This window comes from Aulonocara stuartgranti, assembly GCF_965226115.1.
Source record: "Aulonocara stuartgranti genome assembly, chromosome: 3".
NCBI classification, from domain to species: domain Eukaryota; kingdom Metazoa; phylum Chordata; class Actinopteri; order Cichliformes; family Cichlidae; genus Aulonocara; species Aulonocara stuartgranti.
Window position 1 is genome coordinate 8,809,596 of NC_138941.1, and position 24,835 is coordinate 8,834,430.

Sequence of the window (24,835 nt, forward strand, 5' to 3'; positions counted from 1 at the left end):
CTGAGAGTTTAAAGCTTGACAGACTTGATTCAGATGAAGTTATTTGAGCAGAAACTCCTGGATCTTTATCCTGTGTTGATCTAATCCTTCATGGTTCCTCCACAGAGTGGAGCAGCAGAGCTCAGAGGTTCCCAGTGGTCAGTCTGCCCAGCAGCATCAAACACAGCTGGACTCCATATTTATGGTCTGTACATGTACAACAACTACTTTAATATTAATAATAATGCATTTATTTATAGGTCCCTTTCAGAACACCAAGGACTCTGTGGACTAAATGACCAAAAGAAACAAACTTTGAAATCAGACGGTGCAAATGTGATCACAGGGAAACGTTTTAAACATCGAGGCTTTAAACAGAAACCAAAGTGAAACAGTTTGTAGTCGAGATCAGTGGGAATGAAGCTGAATAACTGTTTCTTCAATAACTTTGAGCAATAAATGACAAATATGATGGAAATTAGCAGCATTAGCACTTACTAATGATGTTAGTCGACACTCGGCTGTATTGAGACGACCACATTAGGTGGTCCTCAACTGTAATGGAAACCAGTGGATCCAGTCCAGTCGTGGTGACCTGTGGTGAGTCGATCTGAGCAGCTACTAATGGAAACAGGGCCATAGATGTGTTTGTGCTTAATAACAGTGAATCACATGAGTTTTACATTACAGTTAAAATCTCATGTTGTTTGTTAAAGTGTGCAGTTCAGGGTGTGTTACTAAAACACTTTCCAAAGACCCAGCCCCCATTAAAAAGCAGCCAATCAGCTTCTAAGAGTTACACACCCACACATATCTATCAGGTTAACTCTGGTCTAACACACTTGGATTTAGCTTGAAGAGTGTTTCTGTACGAGGACTGAAAATGATTTAATAAGCAGCCAATGTCCAAAGAACAACTTTGACACACCTTCATAAACCTGCAGAGCAAAGAAAAACTAGCTGAAAGTCTGGCTGCTCTTATGAAAAGTACAGAGAAATTATGGGTCGCTCAACACTTGTGCACAATATAAGAGTTTAAATAAATCTAAAGAATAACTCGAAGTCCTACAATCATACTGATAAAGTCATCTACAGCTAACTATCCAAGTGGATTTGTTTAAGACAGCTCCATCTGCTGGTGGCCCTCTGCAGGTGCATGAAAGGGGCGTGTTTATAGTGAAAGTAGTAGAGAAAGTAAACCCCACGGGAAGGAGGAGGACTCTCAGCAGCTTCCAGCTCATATTCAGACATTTGACTTCTCACTGAAAGCAGCAAGTTTGAGTGTCTGTACCTTAGTTAGAAGAGATAACATGTCAGTAGTAATTAGAGTTGATTGAGCAATGCTGTCCTTGTAATGTAGTTTATGATTTTTATGGACAAGTCCAGTTTTTCTGTAGAGCCTCTCAAGTTGGTGACAGCAGCAGTGGAAGTTCACGTGTGAACCAGAGCAGCAAATCAGGTCCAAATGTGTTGTTCACAGTGAGTGGGATCATCATTGGCTGCTATGTTAACCTCCTGCAGCAGGATGTCTTTGGTCAGAGAATGGATAGATCACGAAGTCATTGTTGAGTTTAGGGAGACAGTAGACAGTTGGAGGAGGTTCAGCCAGTTGACACACAGTAGATAAAATAACTGAAGGCAGGAGCAGACACCTGTATGACTTTCCACCTCTCACATAGATTATTGTCCCTGGGCAGCGCCACAGGGCTGGTAGATGTAAACAAAGCTGGAGGAGAGGATTGATTCATCTGAGAAAAGTCACAGAGTTGTGTCTTGATGCTCAATCATCCAGGTACGTAAATCCCAAAAAGCTTGATTCTGTTCATCTGGATGTTTTCAGTGGGAGAAACGTTTCATCATCATCAGGTGACTTCTTCAGTCTCAGCTGGCTGCAGGTTTCAATCTCATAAACAGGACATTTGTATGACTGAAACCAGCCCACTGAAGGAACAATGGGCTGGGAGGTCAGTTCATTGATCATTGGTACGCATATTGTCAGGACCATTGATCAATGGTTGTTGATCAATGTTCATGAGTCCAGTTCACAGAGAGCTGGGGAATGGCTGCAATCACAGCATTGTAAGATGGTGAAAAATGTACCCTTAGGCCCCTCCTCCATTCAGAGATGGTCTTTCCTTTTCACATAAATGGCCTCCTTGACTCCGCCCTCAAACCAGCGTTCACATTTACTCAGGACCTTCTTGATGTGAAGTTCTTCTGCTTCGCTGGCTGCTGTGTCTGTGGGGATGGTGTTTGTTCTGTGTTGTAGTGTCCTGATGACGCCCAGTTTGTGCTCCAGTGGATGATGAGAGTCAAACCTTAAATACTGATCTGTATGTGTAAACAGAGTGAACCTTTAAGACCAGTTGTCTGTACGATCAACTCAGTCACCTGAAACATCTCCAAGTTTCTGGCTTTGATCATCAACCTGTTGGTAGTTCAGCTCTGAACACCAGTGAAATGTTTCTCCCACTGAAATCGCTGCATTCATATGAACAGAATCAACGCTTTGGGATCATGGAGTTGTGGACAAAGTCTCAGTTAATCAGATAAAGTCAAACCTATAATTGGTAAAGAGTTCGTGGATGATATGCCCCTTGATGGTAAAGAAGTGGATGTTGTGTGGACTAAAGTTCAGAGTGGTGGGTCATTCATAAAGTATTCTGTTCCAGCTGCTGGAGGACAACATCATCACTTTTGTGAAGAACGAGCTGAAGAAGATCCAGAAGGCTCTGAATCCAAATAAGCCCCAGTGCTTGGGGTTTCAGAGGGAGGATTATGAGCAGAGGAGCAGCAGAGAGGCATTTGTGAAGATCACAGTGGACTTCCTGAGGAGAATGAAGCAGGAGGAGCTGGCTGACCGTCTGCAGAGACGTAAGAGGATTTATCTAAAGGTTTAAGCTGCTGGATAAATGAGACACTTGTGACACCAGTGTGTTCAGTCATTTCTCAGTGGGTCAGAAATTGTCATCAGCATTTTGTAAAATATGATTGTTAAAGTTGTATTTTTATTATTATTATTCAGAACTTCCAGCTGCTGTTTGTCATCGTAACCTTAAGTCTAAGCTGAAGAAGAAGTTCCAGTGTGTGTTTGAGGGCATCGCTAAAGCAGGAAACCCAACCCTCCTGAATCAGATCTACACAGAGCTCTACATCACAGAGGGAGGGACTGCAGAGGTCAATGATGAACATGAGGTCAGACAGATTGAAACAGCATCCAGGAAACCAGACAGACCAGAAACAACCATCAGACAAGAAGACATCTTTAAAGCCTCACCTGGAAGAGATGAACCAATCAGAACAGTGCTGACAAAGGGAGTGGCTGGCATTGGGAAAACAGTCTTAACACAGAAATACAGCCTGGACTGGGCTGAAGACAAAGCCAACCAGGACATCCAGTTCATATTTCCATTCACTTTCAGAGAGCTGAATGTGCTGAAAGAGGAAAAGTTCAGCTTGGTGGGACTTGTTCATCACTTCTTTACTGAAACCAAAGAAGCAGGAATCTGCAGCTTTGAAGACTTCCAGGTTGTGTTCATCTTTGATGGTCTGGATGAGTGTCGACTTCCTCTGGACTTCCACAAAACTACAATCCTAACTGACCCTAGAAAGTCCACCTCAGTGGATGTGCTGCTGATAAACCTCATCAGGGGGAAACTGCTTCCCTCTGCTTGCCTCTGGATAACCACACGACCTGCAGCAGCCAATCAGATCCCTCCTGACTGTGTTGGCATGGTGACAGAGGTCAGAGGGTTCACTGACCCACAGAAGGAGGAGTACTTCAGGAAGAGATTCAGAGATGAGGAGCAGGCCAGCAGGATCATCTCCCACATCAAGACATCACGAAGCCTCCACATCATGTGTCACATCCCAGTCTTCTGCTGGATCACTGCTACAGTTCTGGAGGATGTGCTGGAAACCAGAGAGGGAGGACAGCTGCCCAAGACCCTGACTGAGATGTACATCCACTTCCTGGTGGTTCAGGCCAAAGTGAAGAAGGTCAAGTATGATGGAGGAGCTGAGACAGATCCACACTGGAGTCCAGAGAGCAGGAAGATGATTGAGTCTCTGGGAAAACTGGCTTTTGATCAGCTGCAGAAAGGAAACCTGATCTTCTATGAATCAGACCTGACAGAGTGTGGCATCGATATCAGAGCAGCCTCAGTGTACTCAGGAGTGTTCACACAGATCTTTAAAGAGGAGAGAGGACTGTACCAGGACAAGGTGTTCTGCTTCATCCATCTGAGTGTTCAGGAGTTTCTGGCTGCTCTTCATGTCCATCTGACCTTCATCAACTCTGGACTCAATCTGCTGGAACAACAACAAACAACATCCAAGAAGTCTGAAACAGGAGAATCTGCAAAGAAACACTTCTACCAGAGTGCTGTGGACAAGGCCTTACAGAGTCCAAATGGACACCTGGACTTGTTCCTCCGCTTCCTCCTGGGTCTTTCCCTGCAGACCAATCAGACTCTCCTACGAGCCCTGATGACACAGACAGGAAGTAGCTCACTGACCAATCAGGAAACAGTCCAGTACATCAAGGAGAAGCTCAGTAAGAATCTGTCTGCAGAGAAAAGCATCAATCTGATCCACTGTCTGAATGAACTGAATGATCGTTCTCTAGTGGAGGAGATCCAACAGTCCCTGAGATCAGGAAGTCTCTCCACAGATGAACTGTCTCCTGCTCAGTGGTCAGCTCTGGTCTTCATCTTACTGTCATCAGAAGAAGATCTGGATGAGTTTGACTTCAAGAAATACTCTGCTTCAGAGGAGGCTCTTCTGAGAATGCTGCCAGTGGTCAAAGCCTCCAACAAAGCTCTGTGAGTAAACATGTTGTCATCGCTTCATTGTTAAAATCATGGGAAATAAATCAGAAATGCTGAGTTCAAAGAGCACTGTAACTTTTTTTAAAATAGTAAATTAAATGATCATCAGTCACTCGGTAAATATATGGTAGTTTTAATGTTTCACTCCAGCATTTCTAAAACACACTTTGTTCTGTAACTCTTATCAAAGGACAATCCAGACCCAGCCTATAAGAACATGAGCTCTGATGCTTCAGCCCCTCTGACAGGTTTATTATCCTCAGCTTGTTCATTTGTCTCCAACTCCAGGAGTTTGGTTGTTTTATTCTAAAGCACAAACTTCACCTGCCAGACTTCACCTACATCTTTTTCTGATGTTCATAATTTAAGTTCAAGTTTGTATCTCACTTTCAGTGCACACCCTCCCTTTTTAAATATAAATCTCTGCTGTGCTGTCATGTTTTCATCCTGTATGGAGGGAGAAACTCGGTCTTCATTACTGAAATTGCCTCTAAGGTCGTGTTTCTTGTCAGTAACCATATGTAACTGTAAGGCTTCCATAACCAGTGTTATCACAGAATTACAGTGGGTTCACTCTGGGTCCTCTACAGTTTCTTCCCACTGTCCACAGACATGCAGTTAGGTTACCTGGTGATCTAAACTTCATGCAGGTGTGAGTGAGAGTGGTTGTCTGTCCCTCTGTGGGCTTAGTGGAAGAGACTGGATGGATCTCTGCTTTGTCTTTGATATATGCTGACAGCAAACATTCTCCATGAAGTCTGCATTTCAGCTCATCTCCTTTATACACACCTTTAACAGGAAGAGTTTTATACAGCTAGTGTTTAAAATCCAGTGTTCTTCACAATACACAGGTAATGAGCATGATTATTGAATTACTAAAATTTTCTAAAATAATTGTTTTAGTTAATATTGTATGACAGTGTACACAGAATTATTAGCTCAGTAGGCAGAGTGGTCGCCCCATGATCATAAGGTCAGGGGTCGAATCCACCGAATAGTTACCTTGTGGTACCCCTGAGCAAGGTACCATCAAGGTACCAATCATGTGCACTGGACTGGTAGCACTCATAGTCTCATAGGTTTAAATAAATTTTTAAAAAAAAGGGTTCAACATATAAACAAATTTAATTTGATCACATATATTGTTTGTTTTTTTTGTTGTGGTTTTTTCCCTTTCTCTCTCAGACTGAGCAGCTGTAACGTCTCAGAGAAAGGCTGTGAAAATTTGCTGTCAGTGGTCAGCTCCCAGTCCTGTAGTCTGAGAGAGCTGGACCTGAGTACCAACAGCCTGAAGGCTTCAGCAGTAAAGCTTCTGTCTGCTGCAGTGGAGAGTCCACATGCCAAACTGAATGTTCTGAGGTCAGATCAATTTGTATTATGTTTAGTTCTGTTTGTTTATGTGTTTGATGTTTGTTTTTGTTTATGTCTTTATCCAGTTATCCTTGTTTCATAGCATTTTTATTCATTTCAAAGTTAAACGGAAGTTTTACTAACCTGCTCAGCACAAGACAATAAGCTATTGCACCCTGATTACACTTTAACAACAATCTTTATTCATGTTTTTATCTTCAGACTTAACATCTGTGAACTCTCAGAGGAAAACTGTGAAGCTCTGTCCTCAGTTCTCAGCTCGCAGTCCTCTAGTCTGACAGAGCTGGACCTGAGTATCAGAAAGCTGCAGGATTCAGGAGTGAAGCTTCTGTCTGCTGGACTACAACGTTTAAACTGTAAACTGAATACTCTGAGGTCAGATCAGAAAACATTTAGTTTTTAGAATTATTAATTAAAGTTCATACATATGATGTTGTATCTTAGTATGTTTATGTTTCCTTTAAAAATAGAAAGTCAACATTTAATGTTGTGAAATGTATTAACAAACTCTACATGAGTACTTGTTTTATAGATTGTCTTTTATTTTTCAGACTGAGTGGCTGTAACCTGTCAGAGAGAAGCTGTGAAGCTCTGTCCTCAGTCCTCAGCTCCCAGTCCTCCAGTCTGAGAGAGCTGGACCTGAGTAACTCTGACCTGCAGGATTCAGGAGTGAAGCTTCTGTCCGCTGGACTAAAGAGTTCACAGTGTGCAGTGGAAACTCTCAGGTCAGGATTCAAACTTTTCCACAGATGATCATTTGAAATGTGACTTATATTATTGTATAAACAGGTAACTTTTACAGCTGTCAAGTGAACTTTTATTTACATTTGAGTGGATAATTGGACTCTGAATTACTAAAAGTTGTTATAGTCATGTCTCTGTTTATTTAAAAAAATACTTCATGCACTGCCTAATTTAAAGATTTAGGCTCCTTTGGGCCCATAATATATATATTTGATTTCTTTGTGAATGAAATTAGGAGGATATTGGCGACTGCTGATTGGCTCGCTGTTTGTTTTTTATTCACAGTACTTAATTTTAAAGGCTGATTTCTCAAAATGAGATGTTTATCTTTTCTTCTACAACACGTGGAGCCACCAAATCTTCTTGCTTGATTTATTCATTACAGTTTGATTTAAAGAATATTAGACTCGTAACATAATAAATATATTTATTTCACTTCTTCTTGAGAGAAAGAAAGGGATGACTGGGTGAGCTCCAGTGGTTCATCCCAGCAGAGAGAGCGGCACACTGGGCTGCAAATGATCACAGTAGTAATGGCCATAGTTTGATAAAACAGGCAGTCTTACCCTGTAGATAATACAGGGTTCTGGTGCCAATGTGGGGGAGGGGAGTCGCCCGGTACTAACTACATACTACTAACTACCTCATCCAGATGTCTTCCCTACTAAACCTGATAAGAAGTAACTGCAGTAGCCTTATAGGTCAAATCAGTTTCACCTGTTAAAGTTAGCTCCACTATTAATTAGGGGTGGGGGAAAAAATCGATACTGTGTAGTATCGTGATATTTTGTTTGCTAATAATGTATCGATACAGGGACAGCAGAAATCGATATTTTGTTACAAACAATTTTTTCTCTGAAGTCAACATGCTCTGGAGTCAGAGCATGTTGACTTCAGAGCATGTTGATCCTTTTTCTGAGCAACAATCCTGACATTCCTTCACTGTCCAAATGTGTTTAACTTTTTTTTTGGCAGCAATAAACATGACAGTTTACTTATTTTAATTTAAGACATGTTTAATTTTAATTAAGTTTGAAACTTTTTTATTTAATGTAAAATTATATATTTTTTTAAATTTACTTTCAAATTCTTCAGTTGCTGAAGGGGCTGCATAGTTTTCATAAATTGCATAGTTCAGAATAGCTATAATTGTACCAGATGGTTGCATTCAGTTAAGTTGGACTAGACTGTAATACAAACCGTTCAGTTTGTCAACAATAAAACTGACTGAAATGAGAGAAAGACTGAGTGTGAGACTTTGATATTAGATAAAATGAATATTGATAAAGTTTACCTTTATGTGCAGAATTTAAATATCGCAAAATATTTTAAAAAATCGCAATAATATCGTATCGTGCGTTAAGTATTGTGATAATATCGTATCGCGAGTTGTATGGTGATTCCCACCTCTACTATTAATGGTGTCACTTGTTATTTCTGGGATGAGTTTAGTAGCCTGAACAGCTGCTTAAAGGAAAGTAATTAAATAATAAAAATAACCTAAGTCCGGGGGAACCTGCAAGAGCTGTTTGCACAAAGAATAATGCTCAGACTTTGAGGTTTTATCGTTTTACACAAGGTTTAAAAATGAATGTCCACAATTGAATTGCAGAAATTGTTATTGAGCTAATACTGATGTAGTTGTTATCTTTGGTAAGGAGAGGTTGGAGGAAGGATGAGCACAGTCAGGCCTAAAGATGCTCTTAATAATAATAATGGATTGCATTTATATAGCGCTTTTCGAGACCCTCAAAGACCCTTTACAATCCCACTACAGGGAGTGCAGAATTATTAGGCAAGTTGTATTTTTGAGGAATAATTTTATTATTGAACAACAACCATGTTCTCAATGAACCCAAAAAACTCATTAATATCAAAGCTGAATGTTTTTGGAAGTAGTTTTTAGTTTGTTTTTAGTTTTAGCTATTTTAGGGGGATATCTGTGTGTGCAGGTGACTATTACTGTGCATAATTATTAGGCAACTTAACAAAAAACAAATATATACCCATTTCATTTATTTATTTTTACCAGTGACACCAATATAACATCTCCACATTCACAAATATACATTTCTGACATTCAAAAACAAAACAAAAACAAATCAGCGACCAATATAGCCACCTTTCTTTGCAAGGACACTCAAAAGCCTGCCATCCATGGATTCTGTCAGTGTTTTGATCTGTTCACCATCAACATTGCGTGCAGCAGCAACCACAGCCTCCCAGACACTGTTCAGAGAGGTGTACTGTTTTCCCTCCTTGTAAATCTCACATTTGATGATGGACCACAGGTTCTCAATGGGGTTCAGATCAGGTGAACAAGGAGGCCATGTCATTAGTTTTTCTTCTTTTATACCCTTTCTTGCAGCCACGCTGTGGAGTACTTGGACGCGTGTGATGGAGCATTGTCCTGCATGAAAATCATGTTTTTCTTGAAGGATGCAGACTTCTTCCTGTACCACTGCTTGAAGAAGGTGTCTTCCAGAAACTGGCAGTAGGACTGGGAGTTGAGCTTGACTCCATCCTCAACCCGAAAAGGCCCCACAAGCTCATCTTTGATGATACCAGCCCAAACCAGTACTCCACCTCCACCTTGCTGGCGTCTGAGTGGGACTGGAGCTCTCTGCCCTTTACCAATCCAGCCACGGGCCCATCCATCTGGCCCATCAAGACTCACTCTCATTTCATCAGTCCATAAAACCTTAGAAAAACCAGTCTTGAGATATTTCTTGGCCCAGTCTTGACGTTTCAGCTTGTGTGTCTTGTTCAGTGGTGGTCGTCTTTCAGCCTTTCTTACCTTGGCCATGTCTCTGAGTATTGCACACCTTGTGCTCTTGGGCACTCCAGTGATGTTGCAGCTCCAAAATATGGCCAAACTGGTGGCAAGTGGCATCTTGGCAGCTGCACGCTTGACTTTTCTCAGTTCATGGGCAGTTATTTTGTGCCTTGGTTTTTCCACACGCTTCTTGCGACCCTGTTGACTATTTTGAATGAAACGCTTGATTGTTCGATGATCACGCTTCAGAAGCTTTGCAATTTTGAGACTGCTGCATCCCTCTGCAAGATATCTCACTGTTTTTGACTTTTCTGAGCCTGTCAAGTCCTTCTTTTGACCCATTTTGCCAAAGGAAAGGACGTTACCTAATAATTATGCACACCTGATATAGGGTGTTGATGTCATTAGACCACACCCCTTCTCATTACAGAGATGCACATCACCTAATATGCTTAATTGGTAGTAGGCTTTCGAGCCTATACAGCTTGGAGTAAGACAACATGCATGAAAAAGATGATGTGGACAAAATACTCATTTGCCTAATAATTCTGCACTCCCTGTATTCATTCACTCTCACATTCACACACTGGTGGAGGTAAGCTACAGTTGTAGTGGTAGGTTAGGTTTTGCCCAAGGACAAAATGACCAAGACAGAGAGAGCTGGCTCATCAGACAGACAAGCTCATCTTGTAACCTACTGGTTCGGTGGTCAGCACACCAGCTGACTAGCGAACCGGCTAACTAGCACACCAGCTAACTAGCACACCGGCTAAATAGCAAATCAGCTAACTAGCAGACCAGCTAACGGCAGCCACAAGCTGAAGGACGATTAAATGTAGTGGAGATATCAGAGATGACACTGGTGTGTCCGATTCACTCTTTAGCACTCTGGTCACTCCGGTGTGTCAGCCAGAACACCACTGAAGGCCAAATGATCCCAGCATGTGGAATAAAGAGCTTAAGGTTTGGTTTGAGACACTTTATTCTTTCACTGATTGATTCTTGCGGCTGTGATCATGTGTGTGGTTTCTTACAAAAAGGAAGTACACAATACAAATACATGACAAATAAGATGAATAGATAAGTTACATATCCAGTTATATGTACGTACATCAGTATAGCTAATATAGCCATATATAAGGACAAAGATCACAGTACTATAATGCAGTAATGTTAAACACAAAGGTGTATATCTACATAAATCTGTCCTATCAGTGATCAGGGTACTGTAGTATACTTCCACTACATAAACTATAGAAACTAAACGACATTAGTGTGACTTTAAGTTACCATCAGTACAGACGAACTGATGGTAGTTGTACAAAATAAAGGCATTGCAATTATTGTGAAGGGCTTCCGGTTAAACTAAGATCAGCTGATTACCTCATAACAAATTGTTTGCTATAGAACGCAGCTCCCACTCTTCATTAATATCATGTACTGTAACTCCCAAGTAACCATGGTTACCCAGCCACGCCCAGTAGTCTCCAGAGAGACCAACAGCTGGTGCACGTTGTAACGCCGTGGCTTTCATAGTCTCTCCTTTTTCTACAGCTCATGTGTTCTTCTTGTGATGGTGCGTCTTGAGGGAGGCTCATACATGCCGTCATTTGTTGATCCTAAGAACATTCCTCAGACCGACTTCTTCAACAACACTAATCGGCCTGCAGTTTGTAGCTACTCACTTCACTGTGGTGTTTGTTAGCTTGTCTTTCTTTGGTTTTATCCTGACTCCTCCCACAAGCTGATCCTACGTAGTCTGCCCAAGCCTCCCACCTCTGTTTGTTTGGGTGGTTTGTTTGCTGCCATCAACAGCGTGTAATGCATTTAAGTGATACTTCAGACATGAAGTACTGCGACAATAAAAAACTCAACTTTGCTTAAAAATAACTTTAGTTGTATCAACACTGCCCTCTGGAATAATTAGACTTTGGTGACAAACTGATGTGATCTCCATGTTTCCTTTGTTGGACTGTGGGCGAGTGTCAGAACTGAATGTACTGAGTAACATGTGGAGTTTAAATATGTGTCAGTTCCAGTTTTAGAGCTCTAAAGTGCAGCTATCATGTTAGGAATATGTTAGGAATAGACAGGAACACTGAGCACACTGAGGTCAAATCTTTATTTATCCAGTTCATCTGTAGGCTGAGCTCAGTCCATCCATTTAGTGAAATGATGTTTAAAGGTCTCCTTGTTCTGTGAGCGTGCACAGATCCTGAAGCAGAAAGCCTGGGTTAACAGAGAAATGATCATCACTGTGATGATGCTCACCATCTCTGACTGGGATTTGAGGTTTTGTCAAAGCAGCAAAGAAAGCCTGGCTATGTTGGACTGGGTGTGGAAGCAGCTCCCAGTTTGAGTTCAGGCGACAGACACCCTCTCTACTTTGACGATCAGCTTCAAACTTTCCTTTTTGATAAAACTTATAGTTAGAGCTGGATCAGGTGACCCTGAACCATCACTTAGTTATGCTGCTATAGAGATGGATAACAGATGGATTGTTGTTTTGTGTGTCTGCAGTCTGTCAGGCTGTCTGATCACAGAGGAAGGCTGTACTTCTCTGGCCTCAGCTCTGAGCTCCAACCCCTCCCATCTGAGAGAGCTGGACCTGAGCTACAATCATCCAGGTCCCTCAGGAATGAAGCTGCTCTCGGCTGGACTGAAGGATCCAGGCTGGAGACTGGACACTCTCAGGTATGGAGAGAATGTCTGATATAGGAGGAAGAGCTGGAATCATTTCCTGTGTCTTTCACTCACTTCCTGTTTGTTTCCTGCAGATGAGACATGAACAATCACACATGCAGGAATATTTTCAGGGACAGACACACTAGTCTAGCTAGTCTAGTACATGGATATTTATGTAGGGGGTCTTCAAGGAGTCTGTTTGCAGGAACATTAATGATAACTGATAAGTCATGTTGAGAGTTTCATTAAAAGTAGACTTACAGTTAGGTAATATTTGGACAGAGACAACATTTTGTAACTTTAGATACAAGTATCAGCCATGTGTGTGTTTCCCATGCTGTATGTCCACAGTCACAGTGACAGTCAGTGACACTGACAGAAGGATGAAACAAGGCTGTGAATCATTTCAGTCTGTGTGTGTGACAAAGAGGCAGACAGGAGCAGCTAACATTTGGAAATGGAAGCTTACTGGAAACACTACATTCACGGCTGAATTCACAATAGATTTGTTCTCAAGTGCACATTTAGCAGCTAATGCTAATACTGTTTTCCCTTTGCTTTCTACAGCAGCTATTGCTAAGTAGGCCACTTTGCTCCGCTAAGGATTTGTGTGACCATGATGGAGACTCTGATAAGCTAATGCTGCTAAGCTAATGCTGTTTATGGGCCCTGTTAGAATCAATATTTCATTCTCATTCTGTTGTTTGAGAACAATATTAACGTTTCACATCATTATAACACAAGAGAAAAGGGTATTGGCATTAGCTACTAGTGCTTATTCACCTCAAATTACCTTTAGCTGCTAATGGCAGCCTACTTAGCATTAACTCCTCACTAATATAATGCTAATTTACATCAAATTAGCATTAACTGCTCATATTGTTATAAGGAAAGAGAAAACGGTATTAGCATTTGCTGCTAATAATTATTCACCCCTAATTAGAATAAGCCGCTAAAAGCAGCCAACTTAGCATTAATTCCTCACTTTGTTGTTACCCAACGGAAAAGAGTATTAGTATTAGCTACTATCATTTTTAATAAGTAAGAGAAAACAGTATTAGCAGTAGCGCATAATGCTAATTCACGTCAACGTAGTATTAGTTAATAATGGCAGCCTACTTAGCATTAACTGCTCACTAATATAATGCTAATTCGCATCAAATTAGCATTAGCTGCTCAAGTTGTTATAAGGGAAAAGAGAAAACGGTATTAGTATTAGCTGCTAATAATTATTCACCCCTAATTAGAGTTAGCCCCTAATGGCAGTCTACTTAGCATTAACTCCTGACATTGTTATAATGCAGGGGAAAAGAGTTACCATTATCGGATAATGCTAATTCTCATCAAATTAGCATTAGTTAATAACGGTAGACTTCATATCATTAGCTGCTGTCATTCTTACAAAGCAAACAGTATGAGCATTAGCTGTTAATCCTTTTTCATCTAAAATTAGAATTAGCCACTAATGGCGTATTGTTAAAAAGTAAGAAAAAACATTGTTAGCATAAGCGGATAATGCTAATTCATCTCAAATTAGTATTAGCTAATAATGGCACCTGCTTAGCATTAGCTGGTCACATTGTTATAAGGCAAGAGGTGCAGGAACAGTCTGTGGAGCAAGAGACACCATACTTCTTACTCCTCTCAAAGGGAACAAGGTGGGATTTTACATCTTTTAGAAGTTTCTCAAACGTGATTATCAGCAGAGATCTCATTTCAACTGATTTAACTTATTGATTCATTCCATATTACTGGTTTATTTCCCAATCTTCTCACCCCCCAAAGAGATCGGGCACTAAGAGAAATCAGTCTGTAATCCTACAAGAAAAATCTGTGAAAAGAAAATGTTTTATTGTTCTTCTGCTTCTTTTATCTGGAAATGTGCAACCTAATCCCGGTCCAGACTGCAAATGCTTAAGTACTCCTTGTGATTTCAAAACTCGAACAGGTCTTGGTATCACTCATTTAAATGTCAGAAGTCTTCTTCCCAAACTTGATTTTGTGAAAATTTGGATGAAAGAGTTAGATACTGATATTCTTATATTATCAGAAACCTGGCTTACTAAATCAATTACTGACAAAGACATTGCAATAACGGGCTATAATCTTTTCCGTTGCGACCGCCCCAGAAAGGGTGGCGGTGTTGCAATTTATGTAAAAAGCAAATTCCATGTTACTGTCGATTCATCGGTATCTGTTTGTAAGCAGTTTGAACTTCTTGCCCTCAAACTCCAACTTTTCAAGGGCTATTTTATTACCATTGTGGGCTGTTATAGACCCCCCTCAGCTAGTAGTGAGGCTTTAGTTTCACTTAGTGAAAAACTATCTACTTTAGATTTTAATGAAATTGTGCTGGCCGGAGATTTCAACTGGGACTGGTTGTCCTCTGCCTCAGACAGTTTTAAATCCATGTGTGATTCATATAATCTCACACAACTAATTTACAGCACAACTCGTCCAAATCTTAAATGCCCAGAAAAGTCATCACTTATTGATTTATTTTTAACTAATATGCCGTATAAATATTCTCACACTGGGGTTTTCGCAAATGATATCAGTGACCACTGTGTGGTAGCTGTAGTCAGGCAATCGAAGCTCCCAAAATCAAGGCCACAGATAGCTTTTAAACGAGATTTTAAGCATTTCTGTGAGCAAGCTTTCTTTCATGATTTATGGGACTATAACTGGAGTAGAATCTACCTGATAACTGATCTTGAGCTGGCATGGAATTATTTTTATGATACTTTTATCAAAATTATAAATAAACATGCCCCTATCCGCAAATTTAGAGTAAAATGCAGAAACAACCCTTGGTTTTCTCTTCAGCTCTCTAGTCTACTCAAAAAAAGGGATGCTGCCTGGGCTAAGGCCAGAAAAACTAAATCCGAAGCGGATTGGCTGATTTTTAGACAGCTTAGAAACCGTTCAACTTCCTTAATTAAAAAGGCCAAATCAGAATTCTATCTTTCAAATACTACTAAACATTTGAACGATCCTAAAAAATTCTGGAAAATAATAAAATCTTCTTATGGGGACATAATTACAAATGAGATGCCAACTTTTGTTGTAAAAGACTCCTGTACTTTAACAGAGAAATGCGACATTCTAAACTGCTTTAATGAGCATTTTGTTTCTTCAGGATCTCTATTTGAATCTTTATATCCAGATTTAAAACAGCTTAATCAACAAGAGGCTCTCTCTGCAACCGCTCAAACTGAATCTGCGGTCCAACCCTTCAGTTTTTCTCCGCTAAATGTTTTTGAGGTCCACAGGGCTTTAAATCTGTTGGATCTAAATAAATCAGCAGGACCAGATCAACTTGATCCCTATTTTCTTAAGTTGGCTGCAGATTTTATAGCAGAACCAATAACTTACATTTTTAATCTTAGCCTCTCGAACAGTGAGATCCCTGTAATATGGAAATCTGCCTATGTTCTCCCTTTGCTGAAAGGAGGTGATCCTTCAGATGTTAATAATTACAGGCCCATATCTAAATTGTGTGTTCTAGCAAAAGTTCTAGAAAAGTTCATTAGTGAACAACTGAAAGATTTTTTGGACAAAAATTCAGTTCTTTCCCAACATCAGTCAGGATTCAGAAAACAACACAGCACAATAACTGCTGCTATTAAAGTGGTTAATGACATTGTTGATTCAATGGACTGCAAAAAATACTGTGCGGCTCTTTTTCTTGACTTGTCAAAGGCTTTTGATACAGTTGACCATGCTATTTTATTAAATAGACTAAACAATATTGGTCTATCTGTAAATGCTGTAAGTTGGTTTTCAAATTACTTGTCAGCAAGAAAACAGTGTGTCCGTGCTGCTGGGTCTTCTTCCTCTTTTCTCCCAGTATCCAAAGGAGTTCCGCAGGGCTCCATATTAGGACCATTGCTATTTTCTCTTTACATAAACAACCTTTGTGATAATTTGTCAAATGCAGCATTTCATCTTTATGCAGATGATACAATTATTTATTGTTCATCCCCTTCAGTAGCACAAACCCTGCAATTTCTGCAGTCTGCCTTTGATGTCGTTCAGTCCCATTTAACTCAACTTAAGTTGGTGTTAAATCCAGAGAAATCCAAGTTTATGTTATTCTCAAATGGCAAAGAGTTGTTAGCTACATCTCCTAAGATTAAAACAATTCAAGGATCTGAAATTGAAATGGTCACATCTTACAAGTATCTAGGGATCATTATAGATCAGAATTTGTCATTTAAGACTCACATTCAAAGGCTTGTGTCGAAGTTAAAACTAAAACTAGGTTACTTTTTTAGAAACCAATCCTGTTTCTCCCTCCAAGTGAGAAAACATTTGATTCGTTCAACCTTTTTACCTTTATTGGATTATGGTGACCTGCTTTTTATGAATGCACCTGCCCACTACCTAAAGAGGTTGGATACTGTGTACCATTGTGCTTTACGTTTTATTACTGGCTATGGAAGTCGTGTACATCATTGTTCTCTGTATGCTGCTGCTAAATGTCCATCTTTGCATATTCGTAGACTCTCCCATTGGTTGATTTTTATCTATAAATCTCTCCTTGGGCTGGTTCCATCTTATTTATGTGTTTATATGTGTAAAAACCACAACCAATACAACCTTCGTTCGAACAAAATCATAAAATTGATTGTCCCAAAAATCAGAACAGAATGGGGGAAAAGGGCTTTTAAATACGCTGCCCCTGCTTCCTGGAATAATCTGTAGAAGGAACTGAAATGATCAGAATTGGTTACCTTGGGAGAGTTTAAGTCTGTTTTAAAGGAACGAGAGAACAGCTCTTTTACTCAGTGTGATTGTTTTTAATGTACTCTTTTTGTATTTGATCTGTTATTGTATATTTTACACATGTTTGTATGCGATATTGTATTTGTTTTAAATGTTATATACCTATGTGGTATGTGACTTTTGTTGCTATGATGCCAGGTCTCTCTTGGAAATGAGATTTTTAATCTCAATGAGATTTTTTACCTGGATAAATAAAGGATTAATAAAAAAAATAAAAATAAAAATACAAAAGAAAATATGGTATTAGCATTAGCTGCCAATTTCTATTTACCTAAAATTAGCATTAGCCACTAATGGTAGCCTATAGCAAAAACTTCTTAATGCTAAATGAAGTTAATTAATGCTAAGTAGGTTTAACTGAAATTAAAGTAGTGTTAGCATTAGCTGCTGATATTGTTAAAAGGTAAGATAAAACATTGCTAGCAGCAGCGGATAATGCTAACACACATAATAATTAGCATTACCTAATAATGGCAGCCTTCTTAGCATTAGCTGCTCATATTGTTACAATGCAAGGGAAAAGAGTTGGCAAAAACAGTGTTAGCATTAGTGGATAATGCTAATTCACCTAAATTAGCATTAGCTAATAATGGCTACGTACTTAGCATTACCTACTAATATTGATATAAAGCAAGAAAATATGGTATTAGCATTAGCTTCTAATGCTTTCTCATCTAAAATTAGAATTAGCCACTAATGGCATCCTATTTAGCATTAACTCTTCACATCGCAAGGGAAAAATTAGAATTCAATAAAAAAAAAAAGTGTTCACATTAGCTACTTGTATTGTTAAAAAGTAAGAAAAAAACATTGTTAGCATAAGGGGATAATGCTAATTCACCTCAAATTAGTATTAGCTAATAACGGCAACCTACATAGCATTAGCTGGTCACATTGTTATAAAGCAAGAAAATATGGTATTAGCATTATCTGCCAATTCCTATTCACCTAAAATTAGCATTACCTGCTAATGGCAGTCTACTTAGCATTAACTCCTCACTAATGTGATGCTAATTCACATTAAATTAGCTTTAGCATTAGCTGCTAGCATCAGCCTACCTAGCACTAGCTGCTCACATTGTTAAAAGGGAAGAGAATACGATATTAGCATTAGCTGGTAATATTTATTCACCCCTAATTAGAATTAGCCACTAATGGCAGCATACTTAGCGTTAACTCCTCACATCGTTGTAATGCAAATGAGGCTAACTTGCATTAAATTAGACTGCTGTTATTAGCTAATGCTATTTAGCAGTAGCTGCTCACATTGTTATAAAGCAAAGGAAAACGATATGAGCATTAGGTTCTAATGCGTATTTGCCTTAAATTAGACGTAGGTGCTAATGGCAGCCTACTTAGCATTAGCAGCTCAGATGTTATAATGCTAGGAAAAAGAGTGTTAGCATTAGCCGTTCACATTGTTATAAAGTTAAGGGAAATAGTGTTAGCATTAGCTACTCACATTTTTAAAAAAAGTAAGTGTTAGCATTAGTGCATAATGCTAATTCATGTCAAATTAGCATTAGTTAATAACGGCAGCCTATTTAGCATTAGCAGATAATGTTGACCTTGGCCCACTGGAAAAGTTAAGAACTAAAGATTTAGGAGTGTTTCTCGATAGCTCTTTCTCGTTTGAGAAACAATTGAATTCTGTTATTAAAACCAGCTGTAAGGTTTATATTGTTGATTGTCATTTATGCTTAGAAATATTTACTCATATATGCTTAGAGTTGTATAATCGATTGGATGATGATAGAGGTTTGATCCTGAGTAGTCTGTAAAGACTCTGTGTGCCTTCCAGAGTGCTCTGGCATGCACACACCACTTGGGGCCACGAGAGAGGTCGTACCCTCTCTTACTGATTTATGGTGTAGGACAGGGGTCTCAAACTCAATTTAGCTGGGGGCCGCTGCAGGCAGAGTCTGGGTGAGGCTGGGCCGCATTAGGTTTTCCACAAGAAAGGCATGGTTAAAAAATTCCAATCTTCTCAAATCTCTTTATTTTTATTTTTTAACACAAAATATGAAAAATGAATAAACAAATTAAGAATTAATAAGAAAAAAAATCAATCTGTAATACATAAATAAAATAATAATAAGATATTTTTAGTCAGTGAACTTGTGTGTTTCTTTCAGTCTTCTATATCTGCTGTGTTTAGATTGAAATGTCTGTATTAACAGTTCTATAACCTTCTTCTGAACATGAATGGAACACTGTAGAAAATGAACTGTTCTTCTGAACATGGCTTCTCTTGCCTACTCCTTGCTGCTAGAGACCTGGCAGCGTTTCCTCTCGCATAGCCGAGCCAGATTTGGCCTGAGGGAGGAAGCAGTTGCGACCCTCAGTATGTCTTGAAGATGATCATCCGTAAGTCTGGACCTGTACTTGGACTTATTGAAGTTCAAAGTGGAGAAGAGCTTTTGGCACAAGTATGTGCTACCAAAAAGGCACATGGTCCGCTTGAACATTCGGGAAAGCCGAGGGAAACTAGGGCTCAATTCTCTCAAAGATTGTCCAAGCTTGTCTGCTTTTCCACTCACCTCCCTGAACTTTGCTTTGAGTTCAGAGTTGCACTGCAGCTCAATGAGCTCCATTTGAAGCACAGAAGGGGCATCTTGCACATCAAAGGAGAAGGGGTCCGCAAAAATGTGAAAGGTGGCTCTGTGTGTCTTGAAGTCAGCAAATCTGTGATCAAATTCCTCCTGTAGCCTCAAAATGACATCAACATACTCGTCAGCACTGAATGGTGTGCCTGCATCCACGAGTGCCTTGCATGCTGGGAAATGGCAAAGGTTTGTCTGAGAGAGCTGAGCTTTCCAGAGCGCCAGTTTTGTGGAGAATGCTCTCACGTTGTCATAGGCAGCACTGACAAGTTGCCCCTGGCCTTGTAACGTCTTGTTCAGTACATTAAGCTCATGTGTCATATCAACAAGAAAAGCTGAGTCCATGAGCCATTTGGGATCAGTTAGCACAGGAACACTAACTCCATCCTTCTCCATGAAGGCTTCACTTCTGCTCTCAACTCTAAAGGTCTCTTTAATACATTTCCCCTGCTGAGCCAACGTACCTCAGTGAAGTCGAGCACATCCCCATATTCTGACTCCATTTCCTCTAAAAAAGCACAGAACCTTCGGTGCTTTAAGCCCCTGGATCTGATTTGGTTGATGCATTTCACAACAATAGACATCACATTGTCAAACTTCAGGCATTTGCTGCAAAGGACCTGCTGATGGATGATGCAGTGCAGAGCAATGGCCTCCTCCACGCCTTCCTCTTCCAGTTTGTTTTGTGCCACCAGTCCATGTTTCCTCCCTGTCATTGATGGCGCTCCATCTGTTGTTATTCCAACAAACCTCTTCCATGGCAAACCAACATTCTCAATGGCATCACACAGCTTGTAAATATCTGCTGAGCGGTGGTCTGGCCATGCATTGGAATTACTGTGAGCAGCTCCTCCATCACTTCAAAACTGTCATCAACACCACGGACATACATTGGGAGCTGGGCAGTGTCGGTGATGTCTGTGGTCTCATCAAGAGCGACTGAGTATACACTGAAACATTTGGCTTTCTCACACAGTTGGTCATAAATGTCACTTGACAGGTCAGAAATGCGATCTGCTGCGGTGTTGGCAGAAAGGCTGATGTTGCTAAACTGACCTTTCTTTCCCGGACAGACTATATTTGCAGCCTGCAATATGCACTTTTAGACAAATGCACCTTCTGTGAATGGCTTCCCTGCTTTAGCAATCATCTCACTAACCACGTGGCTCCGACTGCTGCATTATTCTCTTTGGTTGCTTTCTTGGAGAAATCTTGCTGCCTCAGTAGATCTGTTTTAAGACTGGCAACCCGGTTCGCTCTCTCGTCTCCCTGGTATTTTGCATCCAGCTCAGCATGTCTAGTTGTGTAATGACGTTTCAAATTGTATTCCTTGTGCAGCGCAACTTTCTCTGTGCAAATAAGACAGGTCGGGGTGCCCCTGTGCTCAACAAAGAAATATTGCATTGCCCACTTTTCCTGAAATTGTCGGTGCTCATCACCAACCTTTCTCTTCACCGCAGGCTTTGAAAAAGACATGTTTGGGGCTATGTGACATTTATAATTCTACTTGGTGTCACTGTCGCATTGAAGTTTCAATCAAGCGTTTAGCCGACGGACGGGGAACGTCTCAACGCGTAGAGAACGTCATTTCTGCTTCTTTTTCTTGCAACCGTAGCACGGCGATCGGCAGATAAAAAGCCGGTAGCAGTCTCCTTTGTTTTTACGCTCGATGTTCATGTCTTTCATGACGACACGAACACCGTGGCGTTTGCAGATGGTAGAAAGTGCAGGGATAGCGAGCGCAAAAAAGGCGACTGCTCACGGCGCCGGGCTGTTGTTACAGGAGAAAGAAGCGGAAATGACACCGTGACATATAACAAATAACATCAGCTGTTTCTGATGTTAGTTGTTTTGACTGCTTTTACATTATATTGAAATATATGTAATGTTCATGTTTGCTGCAATGCAAACGCAGTGATGCAAATAAAAACATGGAGCCACAAATTACGGTGCGACCCTATAATTAGTCCGGGTTACCGGGGACTGTTGTTGCCGATGAACAGGTGTCGCTATGTGACTGCAGACTAAATTGGGCTGCATTGAGTTCATGACTTTTCTTTTATCCCGCCGCCTACGCATCACTGTGAGAGTTAATATGAGATCTCTCTCTGTGGAAAAATAACTTTAAATCCCACTGACGTGTGTATAAATCTATATACGTATAATGTCCCGCTGGGCAGCAACTTAAAAAAACAACTTTTTTTGAAGTGTTGTGAACGCAGCGCGCTGGGGCGAATGTCGGCGTTTGCCCAATAGAAAGGAGGAAGCCAGCCAGGCACAGGAAAGAAAGAAACACTCCAGGGCAACGCTGCTGGAACTTTGACTCATTGAGAAATGTTTCCCTGCTTGCATCAAGCCCGGCTGGTGTCCCCTGAGATCCATATCCCACCCTGATTGGTGGGTTAGTTCAGCTCCGCCCACAACACTGTAAAGTGTCATACATTATCAAACTAACATTACATTTTCATATTAAGGTGGGGCCAAAAACTATCGTCCTGCGGGCCGCAATTGGCCCACCGGCCGCGAGTTTGAGACCCCTGGTGTAGGAGGACACCTACTCTGTGTCTGGTTAAGTATAAGAGCCCTTTGTTAGGGGGACCGCTGGACTCTTAGCACCAGCTTTGGGGTCACAGGGTCACATCTGGAACACACACACACACACACACACACACACACACACACACAGACACAGACACACACACACACACACACACACACACACACACACACACACACACACAGACACACACACACACACAGACACAGACACACACACACACACGCACACACACAGACACACACACACACACACACACACAGACACACACACTAACTCACACACACACACACACACAGACACACACACACACACACACACACACACACACACTATGCACAGACTGGTACTCTTTGTTCATACCTGTGTAAGACGTCATAATGAACTTGTGCATATTCATGTAAGCTCAATAAAGAGCAGTGTTACGAGGGAGCAGACGAGAGCGACTGAGGTCAAGTGAAGGAACGGCGCTGTCACAGTTCTCTCCCTCATCAATTGTCTGGTTCCAGCGGTGGGTCTGTGCTAGACGACCCATCACCAGCTTTTTCCACTGGTTACCAGTACGTGGTAGAATCCACTTCCAGATCTGGTTGTCTTTAAATCTGTGAATGGATTGGCTCCATCTTATCTCTCTTTAACAAAAGAATCCAAGTGGAGCCCTCAGGTCTGCAGATAAGCAGCTTCTGACCAGAACTAGACGTAAAAACAGAGGTGAGCTTTATCGATGGCTGCAGCCAAACTCTGGAACAGTCGCCCTTCACATCAGGTCGTCACCAACACTGGACATTTTTAAAAGCCGGTTGGAAACACATTTGTACTCTGTAGCTTTCAATCCTGACCAGTCTTTATAGTCATTACTGTGTATGTTTCCTATTTTCTCTCTACTCTGTGCAGCACTTTGGCTCAAGCTGTTTTTAAATGTGCTGATAAATAAATGTAGATTTCTTTGAATAAAACAGTGGAGCCGAGCTTTGAGCTCAGTGTGTAACAGTGTGTGTGTGAGAGCCATGTAATGTCCATGTGTGCATGCTGACTGTGCTGCTCTGACCCCCCTCCTCCTTTCAGGGTGGAGCCTGCTGGAGTCCGATGGTTGAGACCAGGTCTGAGGAAGTGTAAGTGTGTTTTTAATGGGATTCATGAAAACAAAGCAGCACACATTCAACCATCTTCATCATGTCAGGAGTCATCATCAAAGTGTCAATCAATGAACAGATGATGGATCAATAACTGCAGCTGGATTGTGTTTGTTCTCTCCATCAGATTCCTGTCAACTCACAATCGACACAAACACAGTGAACACAAAGCTCCAACTGTCTGACAACAACAGGAAGGTGACACATGTGGAGGAGGTTCAGTCATATCCTGATCATCCAGACAGATTTGATGATTATGTTTATCAGCTGCTGTGTAGAAATGGTCTGACTGGTCGCTGTTACTGGGAGGTCGAGTGGAGAGGAAGAGTTTATATATCAGTGAGTTACAGAAGCATCAGAAGGAAAGGACTCAGTGCTGACTGTGTGTTTGGATGCAATGATCAGTCCTGGAGTCTGGAGTGCTATAATGATGGTCCTCGTTATGTCTGGCACAATAACAGACTAACATCCATCTCCTCCTCCTCCTCTGTCTCTAACAGAGCAGCAGTGTATGTGGACTGTCCTGCTGGCACTCTGTCCTTCTACAGAGTCTCCTCTGACACTCTGATCCACCTCCACACCTTCAACACCACATTCACTCAAACTCTTTATCCTGGGTTTTATGTCTCTCCTGGTTCCTCAGTGTCCCTGTGCTGAGTGGAGTGTAAAGAGTGTCTCCTGTTACAGAAACACTCTGACTGTTGAACAGATAGTTCAGTCTGTACATGTCTGTCTCTTTCACTCACAAACACGTTTTCAGATTCATGGATTCAATCAGTTGATGTTTGAAACTCTTCTAAATGATTCCTTGTAAACTTCTTCCTCTTCAGTCACAAACAAACAGGAAGTGATGTCACATGTGTTCCTGTCCACACAGCAGAATGAGTCTATTGCTGACAGTGATGTACAAACAGAGTGAGCATTTCTGAGGCCCAAAATAAACTGAGTAGTTCACTGAATGAACAATGGACTGTGAGCTCAGTTCCTTCATCATTAGTATGGATTATATATGTATATGTATTATATTAGTATCATATATATCAGGTGCTGCTGCTTTCAGTCATTGTGCAAATGTGCTGTTTGTAAGCTTGTAAAGCTGCAGTCAGCTGAGACTGAAGAAGTCACCTGATCAGTGAGCAAACGTTTCTGAAAACGTCCAGATGAACAGAATCAACCTTTTGGGATCAGCCAGCAATGCAGCATCATTGTTGTTCAGCTTCAGAGGTTTGCAGGAATGAACTGATGACCAGAAACAGCTGCAAAGTCCAAGAAAATACCAGCTGGAGTTCAGCTGCATTTGAAGAAGTCAAAGAAAAGTAAGGATGGCAAAGGGCGACGTTTTCTTCCAAAGAGCTGCAAACATGGTCGAC

At 40.8% G+C, this 24,835-nt stretch overlaps 2 protein-coding genes across 2 annotated transcripts in view; both read left to right on the forward strand.

Moving 5' to 3' along the window:
- Positions 1-24,835, forward strand: part of LOC309702199 (protein NLRC3-like) — a 145,735-nt gene that overhangs the window by 3,609 nt on the left and 117,291 nt on the right. The gene's annotated exons all lie outside the window — the stretch shown is intronic.
- Positions 110-24,515, forward strand: LOC309702410 (protein NLRC3-like). The gene is made up of 7 exons (XM_082527128.1): positions 110-184; positions 2,652-2,853; positions 3,005-4,802; positions 6,731-6,904; positions 12,220-12,393; positions 23,398-23,444; positions 23,593-24,515. The coding sequence occupies exons 1-7, from the start codon at positions 182-184 to the stop codon at positions 24,120-24,122; spliced, it is 2,928 nt and encodes a 975-aa protein (XP_082383254.1). The 5' UTR covers positions 110-181; the 3' UTR covers positions 24,123-24,515.

Excerpts from the sequence above, each read along its gene's own strand:
- LOC309702410 (XM_082527128.1), top strand. Across the intron at positions 4,803-6,730 it reads AAAGCCTCCAACAAAGCTCT|ACTGAGTGGCTGTAACCTGT; the intron begins GTGAGTAAACAT and ends TTTATTTTTCAG. Across the intron at positions 6,905-12,219 it reads TGTGCAGTGGAAACTCTCAG|TCTGTCAGGCTGTCTGATCA; the intron begins GTCAGGATTCAA and ends GTGTGTCTGCAG.